This window comes from Mustelus asterias, chromosome 7, assembly GCF_964213995.1.
Source record: "Mustelus asterias chromosome 7, sMusAst1.hap1.1, whole genome shotgun sequence".
Taxonomy (NCBI): Eukaryota; Metazoa; Chordata; class Chondrichthyes; order Carcharhiniformes; family Triakidae; genus Mustelus; species Mustelus asterias.
The window spans coordinates 61188734-61203290 of NC_135807.1; the positions used below are offsets into that span (position 1 = coordinate 61188734).

The 14557-nt window shown below is 39.7% G+C and overlaps 1 protein-coding gene across 5 annotated transcripts in view; it reads left to right on the top strand.

Moving 5' to 3' along the window:
- Positions 1–14557, top strand: part of spidr (scaffold protein involved in DNA repair) — a 263453-nt gene that overhangs the window by 225848 nt on the left and 23048 nt on the right. For 4 of the 5 annotated variants that reach the window (XM_078216130.1, XM_078216129.1, XM_078216132.1 and 1 more), the window contains exons 12-15: positions 2210–2297; positions 4326–4484; positions 6569–6628; positions 8853–9060. In XM_078216130.1, coding sequence (XP_078072256.1) covers positions 2210–2297; positions 4326–4484; positions 6569–6628; positions 8853–9060 — 515 coding nt within the window. Of the gene's footprint in view, positions 1–2209; positions 2298–4325; positions 4485–6568; positions 6629–8852; positions 9061–12836; positions 12888–14557 lie in introns of those variants that run through there. The other variant, XM_078216133.1, reaches the window with a different exon arrangement.

Genomic DNA, 14557 nt, shown 5'->3' on the forward strand with positions numbered 1-14557 from the left:
CATCCATGTGTTCTTTAAATGTCTGCAATTGCCTATCCACTGTCAACCCCTTCAGTATCCTTTGCCAGCTTGTCCTAGCCAATGCACGTCTCATACCATCAACGTTAGTTTTCCTCAAGTTCAGGACCCGAGTCTCAGACTTAACTATGGAAAGAATTCTACCATATTATAGTCACTCTTCCCCAAAGGATCTTGCACCGCAAGGTTGCTAATTAATTCTCTCTCATTACACAACACCCAGTCCGGGATGGTTTAATCTCTAGTTGGTTCCACAACATATTGGTTGAGAAAACCATCCCTTATACATTCCAAGAAACCCTCCTCCATTAGAGTACAAGAATAAGGAAGTCTTGCTGCAGTTGTGTAGGACTTGGTGAGACCTACATGGAGTAATGTGCACAGATTTGGTCTCCAAATCTCAGGAATGAAAGGCATGCTTTGAAGATGGTATAGCAAATGGTGACTCGATTGTTCCCTGGGATGAGGAGCTTATCCTATTATGAGAAGTGATCTCATTGAAGTGTCTGAGCTTCTGAAGGAGGTTGACGGGGCAGACACTGGAATCTAGCACATGGGCACACTTTTAGGATAGCAGATTGATCATTTAGGACTGGAAATTTCTTCAGTCAAAGCATTGTAAATCTTTTAAATTGTCTGCCCAGATGGTTCATAGAATCCTGACAGTGCAGAAGGAAGCCATTCGGCCCATTGAGTCTGCATCAACCACAATCCCACCCAGGCCCTATTCCTGTAACCCCTCATATTTACCCTGCTAATCCTCCTGTCACCAGAGTTAACTTAGCATAGCCAATCAACTTAACCTGCACATCTTTGGACTGTGGAAGGAAATCAGAACATCCAGAGAAAACCCACACAGATACTGGGAGAATGTGAAAACTCCACATACACAGTGACCCAAGGCCGGAATTGAACCCGGACCCCTGGCACTGTGAGGCAGCAGTGCTAGCTACTGTGCCACCATGCCATTGTGGATGCTCCATCATTGAGTATTTTCAAGACTGGAATAGGCAGTTTTTTCTGAGGGAATCAAAATATATGGGGAGAGGCAGTAAAGCTTGGTTGCAGTAGAAACTCAGCCCTGGTCATATTGAATGGTGGAGCAGGCTTGCGGGGCCACATGGTTTGCTTCTCCTATTTCTTATGTTCTTGTAGTCACAACCTTCTATCATACTGCTATTTGCAGTATTTTACTGTGTATGAATCGATTGCTACATAGACCCACAAAATAACTGTGCCTCCATTCAAAATAATTTATTGGTTACAAAGCACCTTAGGCTGTCCTAGGGGTGTGTAAGGCACTATGTGGATTTTGGGCTGTTCTAGGGATATGTAAGGCATTATATGAATGTAAATGCTTATTTCTAAGAATATGGTTAATATAGAGGAAACATTTAAACATTTGCTGCCAGCTGTGATTCAGAAGCTGGTATTCTTGCTAAGGATGGCGCAGTGGTTAGCACTACTGTCTCACAGTGCCAGGGACCCGGGTTCAATTCCAGCCTTGGCTGACTGTCTGTGTGGTGGCTGTCTGTTAGCTAGGCCAGTCAACCTGTGGGAGAAAATTGGAGCACCCGGAGGAAACCCACATAGACATGGGGAGAACATGCAAACTCCACACAGTCGCCCAAGCCAGGAATTGAACCCAGTCTCTGGCGCTGTGAGGCAACAGTGCTAACCACTGTGCCACCATGCCACTGAGTTAGAAGGTTATGAGTTTAAGTCCCATTCTAGAACCTCGGCACAAAGCTGCAGTGCAGTACCGAGGGAGTGCTGCAAAGGTGCCACCTTTCAGTTGAGGTGTTGAACCAAGCCCTCTTAGGTGGACATAAAAGTTCCATGGAACTATTTTGAAGAAGAGTAGGGAGTTATCTGTAATGTCCAGGCCAATATTTAGCCCTTAATCAACATCACAAAACCTGATTAGATGGTACACTGCTGTTTGTGGGAGTTTCTTGTCTGAAAATTGACTTCTGTGTTTCCTATTTTACAACAGTGACTGCACTTCAAAAGTACTTTATTGACTGTAAAGTGCTTGGAGATATCCAGTGATCTTAAAGATATTAAATAAATGTGTCTTTCTTTTTTCCTTCTTTAAACAACGGTTGTTTAAAACATGTTTTTTGCCTACTTGCGGTTTTTATGTAAGAACATTTTTGTGTTTTGATCTGACTTGTGTGTTATCTCTCAGGTCTTCAGGACTCTTCAGTCTGATTGATAGTCTCTGGCCTCCGTTGGTTCCTCCAAAAATTCATGGCCAAAGCCAAGGCAGCCAAGAGGTAATACTAATATCTAGAAACCATGGATGCATATTCAACAGACACTGTATTTAGCAAATAGAACTGAGGAAGTGTTTTGTGTTTGTTTGCCGATTTAAATGACGAAGGTTTATTTATTAGGGCAATTGAAGGATAGCTTTAACTGAGGATCAAAATTTAAGATGGTGTGACACAGGTAATATATTCAGGTATGGATTTTCTTAAAGCAATAAAAACAGGTTTATGATTATGAACACAAGCCTAAAAACAAATGGAGGGGATTTTGAACATGTCTGTCTTTTATTTCTGTCAACGTTGGGGCTGAATATCAGATGCCAGCAGCAATGAAAGTGTTGTTCAATTCTAGTTCATTGTTGCCATTTTTTATTATGAGCTGCAGCAACTAAGAATTTAGATCCTGTAGCAGAATTTAAATGGGAAGGCCATGAAGGGAAAAAAAGGAGTTTAGAGAGCACTAGAATCAAAACGTATGTACATGAAAGTGCCCCATGAAAGAATATTTTTTTAAAATTCTTTATCCTCAGTGTGCTAAGAATTAAGCTGACAACCAATTTAAGACAGTCAGTTGGGCTCACAGTGTGGTGCATTTGCATGGACTGGAAGCTACATATATTAATACATAGGACCATGTTCTTTGCAGACAGAAAGAACTTGTACACACATTGTGCCTTTTTGGGCCAAACAAAATAAGTGGCAGCAATTCGCTGACTCATTCCTCAAGGCAATGCCTTGACCGGTCAGGTTCAAGCTGCCTGGTTTAAATTTCATCATCAACTGGTACATTCTCCATGGCAATGTCTCTACCAATCAGAATTCATTTTCCAACCAATCAGCACTCTTTTCATACAGTATAAATTCTCATCTTCCCTTTACATTGATATTCTTGCAACGTGTCCTGATGAATGTAAGACAAAAGGCTTATATGTCTCTTTTTTTCAGCAATTCTGAAACTCCATACTACCAAACGATTTTATGTAAATTATGTTAAATATAATTTTGCTATCCAAGTAGTATCATTGCAATGAAATTTTGTTCTTAACTGCTTCCTAATAAATGTTATGGTTCTGAATGTATTTCATGATTACAATGGTCCTTTTATTTTCAAATATGTTTGGTTACATGGCATCTAATGCCAGCTTATGATAATGTGAGACTACCTCCTGTGAGTGTTCTCCTGCTGCTTAGTTTTAGATTGAAACCTTAGCCCAGAGTTACATTGTTGTTTTTGAACTGATGTGAATTCAAAAGCATTTTGCACCAATAGCAGAGTGGCAGTTTGGATTATGGAATGTTTGTTGTGTTTTCTGGTTTCTTTAACTGATAATCCTTCTATGACTTTCAATAGCCTGGATTAGAATACTTGTTTGGAGCCCATTTTCTGATTTAATACATGGGGCCAAGTACAAGATTGACCTGAGCATATCTATATTTTAGCTGCTATGAAGGCAAGTAGTGGTAATTTTAAAATTAAACTGGCCATCAAAAGCATTGTACAGCACTCCCCTCATAATCATCGTAATCTAAATCAAATCATAGAACTGCCTCCTAATAGCTCTGTAGATGTGCCTTAACCATGTGGACTGCAAGAAAATGGCTCACCACCACCTTTCAAAGGACAATTGGTGATGGGCTACAAATATTGGTGTCTCCAGCTAGACACACATCCCATAAACATTTTTTAAAAAACTTCACTTTCCTTGTTAAACCTTTAATTGTCTGACATATTTCTTTGATAGCTGATTGATCAATTGAATTGTTTAAGGTGGTTAATGAAAGTTAAGAAATATTATTTGCATAAAATTTATTACAATCTTTAAAACATAATTGCTTGATGGTTCCAATTATGCTTGCAAGCCTGTATTCATTGCCCATTCTTATTACCCTCAAAAAATGATGTCCCATTTTATTGTCAACAATGTTTAAATAGATTAATAAAAGGAAAATTCTACAAAAATAAATCAAACTGTGCCGTCATTTACAATCTAGATTAAAAGTAATTCTCCTAATACAAGGTGATTTTTTTTCTAGCACAAAGATTTGTCCACTGAAGTGCTTCTGCCCGCTCCAAGTTTTTGCTATGTACTTACCCCTCTTCCAGGGGAAGGGGGAATAGATGTGCTTCAGAATGAAAATGTCTCTGACCTCTATCAACCTTCAGCATTGAATGATTTAAAGCATATTTTTCAGGTAATTAGATGTTCTGGAAATTTGTCAAATAATTTCAAGTTTCTGTGTAAGACTCGGAGGTCATATGGCACAGTGGGTAGCGTTCCTGTCTTTGAACCAGAAGCTCCATGTTTAAGTTCCACCCCAGGACTTGATGCGTTTATAACATGGTCAACCAGATTGAGTCTGTTGACCTGCAAATCCACAGTAACTTCATTGCAGTGTTAATGTAAGTCTTACTTGTGACTAATGAATAAACTTTAACTTTAAAACATGCCAGTGACTGGCGATAAGAGTGGGATTAACTCCTGGTCAGCCACACTTGATGTGAAGTGCACTCCTGAAGCTATTAGTCCCTGGCAAAAGACTAGCGACCTTTTCCAGGGATTGCTAGCTTTGCAAGCAGATGAAAGTCTGCCTAGTGCACCAATAGATGTGGGAAAAGAATAGGAAAGGAACATTAGACTAGAAATTCCTATTTCTGATTAACAGTTTAACATAATCACCAGATGAAACATTTTCTTATGTACCTTTGCGTTATTGCGGATCTTAATATAAATGTCCTACAATCTTAAAATTGATAAATCCATCATTATGTCATGAAAACATTATGTCATTAAATCACGGGTAGATAGTTTTCTGATCGATAAGGGAATTAGGGGTTATGGGGAGCAGGCGGGTAAGTGGAACTGATTCGCTTCAGATCAGCCATGATCTTGTTGAAAGGCGGGGCAGGCTCGAAGGGCCAGATGGCCTACTCCTGCTCCTATTTCTTATGTTCTTATGTTCTTAAAACCAACCTCTGCTGAAAATTAGCACTCAAGCTAGACAAATTCCAGATTATGATTGAGTCATGAGGCACAGAATTTAGCGAGAATATGATAAACAACCTAAGGGATTGGTTTGCAGCAAATAACTACAAATTGTTGTGCCTCACCAAGAATGACTTTCTAAATATCACAGAGGTGACTGATATCACCTGTGTCCTTTCAGTGAAGTTGTGCTGCTTGCCTATAGGAAGAATGCTAAATTTCTGCAATCCTTACATGAGCACACCCAAGTCTCTCTCAACATCATTGCTTGCAGGTTTCACATCTTTTAAAAAAAATACTACTTCATGACCAAAGTGAATAACCATAGAACCATAGAAAATTACAGCTCAGAAACAGGCCTTTTGGCCCTTCTTGTCTGTGCCGAACCATTTTATGCCTAGTCCCACTGACCTGCACTTGGACCATATCCCTCCACACCCCTCTCATCCATGAACCCGTCCAAGTTTTTCTTACACTTCTGATATTATTTACCATCTTGTTGACCACTCACTCAATCTGACTATATCTCTTTGCAACCTCTGTTTTCCCCACTGCTTTCTTTTTCACCCAGCTTTGTATCATTAATGAACCTAGATACATGACTCCATGGAGATTAATATATTACCCCTAACTCCATGAGCCCTTACCTTGCTGACTAACCTTTTACATCGTCCCTTATTAAACTCTTTTGGAAATCCAGGTATACTACATCTACTGGTACCTCTTTATTTACCTTTATTGTTACATCCTCAAAAAACTCTAATAAATTTGTCAAACAGGATTTTCCCTCTGTAAAACCATGTTGATGTGTTCTAATCATACTCTATTTTCCTAAGTACATTGTTAAGACTTCCTCAATGATTGATTCCAGCATTTTTCCAACAGCTAACTGACTTGTAGTTCCCTGCTTTCTCTCCCCCCTTTCTTGAAAAACGGCAAACCATTCGGCCTTTTTAGAAAAGCTGAACCCAAGGGTCTAAGATAGGTCTGAAATTTGGAACATTCAAGGGGAGTTTTAAAATATAAAATATGGATTAGAATTGTATAAAAATTGGATTTTCTTTGCTGGAGAATGGTAACATAAGTATTACAATAGTCCCTTATTTAAAAATCACCCTTCGGCCAAATTAAGTTATAAGATTTTTAAGAAGTAGAATATTCCATTTCATATTCAAGCAGTTGGTGTTCTGTGCATCTAAAAAATTTGAACTACTAACTCTTCATCTTGCAGCAAATATCAATGCAGTGCAACATTTAAGTTAAATTGTGCTATCTTTTTCTATCTAATTTCAGCATGTTCCTGAAAGACAGCGATGTAGTTTCAGTGCAGAAGTCATTTACAGAAAGCTTCAGGTATGAACAGATTCATTTAGCTTATATACTTTTAAAAATGCCATGGTACATTATCAACATTTTCTATATTTAGTGCTACTGAGTATATATTTAAACATCTGTGGTAGATCTCTCATGTCTGTGTCAAAAGGCTGAAACTTCAAGTCACAGTCCAGAGATTTGTGTGTGATTGCGGTGTAGTACTGGGGGCTGATTGACTGCCTGCAATGCCAGCATGTAGATGACGTATTAAACCAAGGTCCAGTCTGCCCTCTCAGGTGCACTTAATTTATCCCATCAAATATTTGAAGAAGAGTGGGTGAGTTTTCCCTGGTGTCTTGGCCTATAGCTATATCTCAGTAAATATCACTAAAATGTTGTCTGGTCATTAATACATTGCTGTTTGTACGATCTTGCTGGGTGCAAATTGGCTGGTATATTTCCCACATTATGACGGAGTACAGTGCAATTAGTACTTCATTGGTAAAGTGCTTTGGGAGATCCTCAGTTTGTGAGAGGCATTATATAAATGTAAATTGTTTAATGTTATTTTGTGCAATTTATTCAATTATTTGAATTTTTCTGCTCAACTCTGCATGATTTGGCTGTGTTCTGAAAGTTCACTATCCTAGATTATCCCTTGGATCATCACATGAATCTATAAATCATTGTTTATTTGTTCTTGAATTTAGCTTTCCACGAGCATCCCTACTAACATGGTTACAATAACTGGTTTATCCTTCTTTGTCGAATGATACATTGACTATTCTTCCATTCTCAGGATCAGTAAGTTATAAGCTGGGACCATTGATTATCATGTTTCAATATGGTTTCTATCACATAATTTTAGGTTACAGGTGACCATGTTGTAAGAGCTGAATGGAATTCACCAGCACTGGGGAAGCAAAATTTACAAGACCAATCAATGCATTACTCAACTGTTTAAAAAGAATGTGCTAAAAAAGCATATCTTTGTTCAGAAATTTGAGTTCCATTCTGTTGTATTTGTTCTTCCCTGTTCAAAATGGACACTCTGAACAAGGTTGTTCATTTGTTTACATAAAACCATAAGAAGTAGGGGCTGAATCATACAGCATTGCAAGCAGGACTGGGCCATGCAATCACTCAATTCTGCGCCACCATTCAATACAATCATGGCTGATCTTCTGCTCAACTCCACTTTCCTGTCCGCTCTCCATATCCCTCGATTCCCTGAGAAACCAAAGATTTTGTCTTACTCAGCTTTGTATATACTCTATGATGGAGCATCCAGAGTCTTCTGGGGTAGAGATTTCTGAAGATTCACAATCTTGAGTGAAGAAATTTCTCCTTGCCTTAGTCCTAAATGATTGACCCCTTATCCTGAGACCATGTTCCCATGTTCCAGATTTCCCCGCAAGGGGAAACAACCTGTGCTTATCCTGTCAAGCCTTTCAGAATCTTGTATGTTGCATTGAGATCACCTCATTCTTTGAAACTCCAGATATTATGGGCTGTGTGTCATGAATGTTATTTGCTACTTTTCAACCTACTCCTGCAAAAGTTACATGGGCTGTTCCAATATTGGAGAAGTAAATGGAGTGGAATATTAAAATTGCCAGCTGACAACTCCACTACCGACCTTGTGCTGGAGGATTGATGGAATAGTTCGGGAGCTTGGACTGAGGACATTCCTGCAGTTATATCCTGGTTGGAGTAAATTACCTCTGACAATTGTGGCCATCTTATTTGGTGTGGCTCCAAGTACTGGCGGGTTTCCTTCGCTTGGCCTCCTTGGTTTCATAGTTGGTTGGATGCTGTTATGATGTCGGGAGCAGCTGCTCTGATCTTTCTTTTGGTATTCAGCTCCTGCATCCATGTATTAAGACTGTGTTATGATCTGGAGCCAAATGACAGAATCCAAACTGTGTTGGTGAATTAATGATTGCTTCTGTCACTTCACTGATTATCAAATAGAGGCTAATAAGGGTATTGGCTAGTTAAGTTTACACTGCTTTTTGTATAAAGGCATGCTTGGGGAAATATCCATATTATCTGGTGGCTGCTACTACCATTGCTGTGCTTGAACAGCTTGGTAGTTAGCTCTGTTACACACAAAAACCAAGGTTAGTCTTTATTGTGTTGGCACATAAAAACTTTGAATAACTTTGTTTTACGGGTAGATTCTTTTTTGCATTTCAACCCAAAATATATCAATCGTGGTTGTATATTCACGGAGTGTTTACTGCAGTATTTTTTTTAACAGGGACAAACTGCCAATTTCCAAATAAATAAAGACTTTTGGTTATTTGTGACTGATTCAACACTGCAGTCTGCAAGTCATGATTCTGGAATATCCAGAACTATCTCAGTCTGTGTAAGCTCATTTTGTGTACTGGATACTGATGTTATTAAATCACTCAATGATGAAACATCCAGCAACATTTCCTTCAAGGATGCTATAGTTGAAAAAGGTAACACCTAGTTTCACAGTGTATTCTTAAAATGTATTTTCTTTGGTTAACTCAATAAATTGACACCTAAAGAATTGTGAAAAGAACCTTATACCAAACACTTGTTTAATTGAAACACTGAAATGAATTTGGAAGTGTGAGATTTTGGAAGTAAGAGAAAAAATATAATACAAAGGATAAACGTTGGATGAGCATAACAATAGCTTACATTTTTCAAGAGTATTTCCTATACTAGATGTCCCTGAGCATTTTATAGTGGAATGAGAGGAACAAATGCCAAGCATGAGATGGAAATTTGGAGAGGTGATTGCAGGCCAAGTCAAAAAGATGGATATTAAGGAAGATTTTGAAATGAAACGAATAATTAGGTGAAGTTCAGGAAGAGAGTAGGAATGAGAGATCTACCACCAATGATAAAATGAAGAGGAGGAGCCAGGTAGGAAACTAGCAAAAAGCAAATCAAAAATAGTAATGCCTGGATTACTCCCGTTACCACAAGCAAGTGTCGAAACAGCAGGATAGCACCGATGAATGTGTGACTGTAGAGGTGGTGCAGCAGGGATGGTTTTAGATTCCTAGGACATTGAAGCCAGTTCTGAAGAAGATGGGACCTGTATAAGCTGGACAGATTGAACCTGAATACAGCTGGAACCAATTTCCTCATGAGAAAAATTTCTCGTACCATTTGGGAGGGCTTAAACTAACTTGGCAGGAGATAATACTGAAAAAGAATACCAATGTGCACAGAGAATTGGGAGAGACAGTACTAAAGTAAGAAATATTAAGAAGTGAGATCAGACTAAGAGGGAGTACAATAAAGTTTAAATTAGGGTTATAGTCTATGTAATGTGAATACAAGGAGTATGGTAAATAAGATTGGTGAGCTGCATCCGTAGATAACAACATGGAAATTGATGCGGCAAAAATGTAGGGGCAGGACTGGGTACTAAATATTCCTGATACAAGGTGTTCAGGAAAGATAGGGATGGAATGAAAGGAGGAGGGATGGCAGGACAAGCCAGTGCTAGAAAAAGAGACTATCCAGAAGGGTTAAGGACAGAGTCTATTAGGAAACTAAGAAACAAAGTTACAGTTATATTGTTGATACAATCAAGGTGCAAGATGTAGAGGAGCAAATTTGTAAGGCGATTTCAGGGAAGTGAATGAACTATAGCACATTGGTATTCCTTTTCAGTATTATCTCCTGTCAAGTTAGTTTAAGCCCTCCCAAATGGCACAAGAAATTTTTCTCACTAGGAAATTGGTTCCAGCTGTCTTCAGCTTCAATCTGTCCAGCTTGTACAGGTCCCATCTTCTTCAGAAGTGGCTCCAATGTCCTAGCTGTAATGGGCGGGATGTTAATTATCCAAATATAGACTGGGATATCGATAGTGTAAAGAGCAGAGAGGGGCAAGAGTTCCTGGATCGTGTTCAGGAGAATTTTCTACATGAGTGTGTTTCCTGTCTAATGAGCAAGGAAGCATTACTGGACCTGGTTCCTGGAAACAAGGTGGGCAAAGTGGATCAAATGTGTCAGTGGGGGATCATTTAGGAGACAGTGATCATTGTATCATAATATTTAGGTTGGCTATAAAAATGGACAAGGAGCAATCCAGAGTAAGAATAATTAATTGGGGGAGAGCTAACTTCAGTGTGGTGAGAATGAACCTAACCCAGATCAATTGGAATCAAATATGGGCAGGCAAAACTGTAACTGAACAATGGACTATCTTTAGAGAAGAGAAAGTTTAAGTACAATCAAGGTACCTTCCCACAAAGGGGAATAGTAAGGCAAATAAATTCAGACCTCGTGGGATGATAAAAGAGACAAGAGGGTAATATGAAGCAGAAAAATGATGCATATGACAGATGTCAGGTGGATAGTACAATTTAGAATCAGGCTGAATAAAGAAGGTTCAGGGGTGAAGTGAAAAAAACAATATGAGAAGCAAAAAGAGAACATGAGAAGAAACCGGCAACTAACACGAACGGAAATCCATAACTCTTCTGTGGGGCATTTAAATAGTGAAAGGGTGGTAAGAAGAGGTGTGAGGCTGATTAGGGATCTCAAAGGAGATTTACACATGGAGGCATTAATTGCTAAGCTACTAAATGAGTATTTTGCAACTGTTTTTACCAAAGAAGAAGGTTCTTCCCTGGTCATGGTGAAAGAAGATTCAGTTGGGACATTTGGTGGGTTTAAAATCAATGAGGAGGAGGTATTAGACAGGTTAACTGTGCTTAAAGTTGATGAATCACAAGGATCCTGAGGGGAATAGTTTTACCCATTTCTGTTGAGTGCTGAAACATTATTGTTACCTCGTTCTGTTACATTTATTCCATGAGCTGTAACTTTGCTCAAAAGTCTGTTGTGCACCACTATATCAAATGCCTTTTGGAAGTCCAGCTACGCTACATTAATATAACCAACCCCCTGTGTTACCTCTTCAAAAACTTAAGAAATCCATGCTGACTTTCTTTAATTAACCTGCCTTTGTCCAAGTGACTGTTAATTTTGTCCCTAATGTTTCACGCAGCTTTCCCCACCACCGAAGTTAAACTGACTGGCCTGTAATTGCTGGGCTTATCTTTAACACCCTTTTCTGAACAAGGGTGTAACATTTGCAATTCTCCAGTCCTCATACACTACTCCTGGGTCTAAGTATGACTGGAAAATTATGGCCAGTGCCTCTGCACTTTCCACTCTCATTTCCCTCAGGATATTTGGTTGCATCTCATCTAGTCCTGTTACCTTGCCAGCATTACAGAATCACAGAATACTACAGTGCAGAAGAGGCCCTTTGACCCATCGATTCTGCACCAACTCATGAAATGTCCTGACCTGCCCACCTAATCCCACTTGCCAGCACTTGGCCCATAGTCTTGAATGTTATGGCGTGCCAAGTACTCATCCAGGTACTTTTTAAAGGATGTGAGGCATCCTGCCTCCATCACCCTCCCAGGCAATGCATTCCAGACCATAAAGAAAACTTATCCAATGCCGCTGCATCAATTTTAAACCCTTCTAGTGTCTGAATTACTTCCTCTTTCATCATAGTCTGGGTAGCGTCTTCTTCCTCGGTAAAGACAGATGCAAAGTATTGATTTAATACCTCAGCCATGCTCTCTGCCTCCATGCATAAATCCCCCTTTTGGTCTCTAATCAGCCCTACTCCTTTTTATCTCCCTTTTACAATATATATGCCTATATGAGACTTTGGCATTCACCTTTATGTTGGCTGCCAGTCTCTTTTCATACCCCCTCTTTACTTCTATTTACTTTTTCACCTCTGAGCCAATATATTTAGCCTGATTCTCAATTTTATTTTCTACCTGACATCGGTCATAAGCACATTTTTAACTCTTCATCTTCATTTCTATCTGTTTATTATCCAAGCAGCCCAGGATTTGTTTTCCCTACTTTTACCCTTTTGAGGAAATATACTGTAGAACTAGATACAAAATTGGCTAAGTGATAGGACATATGGATTTTTAAAAATTTGTTTACGGGATGTGGGTGTCGCTGGCTTAGCCAGCATTTATTGCCCATCTCTAGTTGCCCTTTAGAAGGTGGTGGTGAGCTGACTTCTTGAACTATGACTGTAAAGGAATGGCAAGATATTGTCAATTCAGGATGGTGAGCTAATGGGTGTTTTAATGGTCAATGAGTGGTTTTTGGGTTGGTGAAAGGTGTATCGTGGAGTTTCCCAGGGGTTAGTGTTGGGATCCTTGTTTTACCTGATATACATGTTAATGACCTAAACCTTGATGAATAGGGCACAATTTCAAAGTGTATGGATGATACAAAACTTCGAAGCATTGTGAGCTGTGAGGAGGATTATGTAGAACTTCAAAAAGACATGGGTAAGTTGGTTGAATGGGCAGGTGAAGGTGACAGATGAAGTTCAGTGCACAGAAATGTGAATGACTGATTTTGGTAGGAAATACATGAAGAGACAATATAAAATAAAGAGTACATTCTAAAAGGATGCTGGAGCAGAAGTACCTGATTGTACATGTGCATAAATCAATGAAAGTGGCAGGACAGGCTGAGAGCTGTTATCAATAGGGTCATAGGGTGGAATTTTCCCGTCCTGCCTGCCACAGGAATCGTAAGCGGGACAGGACCATGCAAAGGTCCTTTGACGTCAGACGGGATTTTCATGTCTTGGGGCGAGCGCGGCCGGACAATCCCGCCCATAGAGTTCAAGAGTAAGGAGGTTATGTTGATCTTGTAAAGATACTAGTTCAGCCTCAGCTGAGTTATTGGTCCAGTTCAGGGCACCCCACTTCAGAAAAATGTGAAGGCATTGGAGAGAGTGCAGAAAAGGTTCACAAGAATGATTCCAGGGATGAGGATATGAAGATAGATTGGAGAAGTTGGGGCTATTTTCCTTGGAGAAGAGAAGGCTGAGAGGAGATTTAATAGAGATATTGAAAATCATGAAGTCTCTGGGCAAAGTAGATCGGGCCAAACTGCTCCCATTCAAGAAAACATCAGATACGAGAGGGCACGCTTTTCAAATAATTGGCAAGAGAAGCAAAAGAGATACAGGAAAAACATACAGTGCATGGTTAAGGTCTGGAATACACTGCCAAAGAGTGTGGTCGGGGCAGGTTCAATCAAAGCGTTCAAAAGGGAATTAGACTATTGTCTGAAAAGAATGTGCAGGTTTACGGGGAGAAGATGGGTGGCATGGTGGCACAGTGGTTAGCACTGCTGCCTCACAGCGCCAGGGACCCTGGTTCAATTCCGGCCTCGGGTCACTATCTGTGTGGAGTTTGCATGTTCTCCCCGTGTCTGCATGGGTTTCCTCCAGGTGCTCTGGTTTCCTCCCACAGTCCAAAAATGTGCAGGTTAGGTTGATTGTGCATGATAGATTGACCCTTAGTGTCAGGAGGATTGGCAGGGTGAATATGTGGGCTCACGGGAATAGGACCTGGGTGGGATTGTGGTCGGTGCAGACTCAATGGGCCAATTGGCCTCCTTCTGCACTGTACGGATTCTATGATTCTAAGACAGAAGAATGGCACTGGGCAAATTGCTCATTCGGCGAGCTGGTGCAGACATGATGGGCCAAATGGCTTTCTTCTGTGCACAAACAATTCTGTGATTATGTGAGTCTTGCCGTAGCCCTGGATGAGGTACAGATATCTTTTGTGAGCATCTGCTGCAGGAGAACCTACAGCTGCTTCAGTGATCCTGCAGCACACTTTAAGGACGCACATGGATTAGTCATTGTAGCCTTTGACTATGCATGACCAAAAAGACAAATAAGAATTTTAAAACACATTTGTTTTTATCAAACGGAAACAATAATTGAAAATAAATTCCTGAGTTTGGACAATTCTATTTTTATCATTGATGGAAATTAGACTTGTTCCATGAATTTTCATGTAACTTCAGTCATTTCGTTCCATTTTATGTTGCACTGTTCGTTTCCATTAGATGTTTTCCTTTTTTAAAGTTTAAAGTGTTTTTAAAAGATTAATAGAA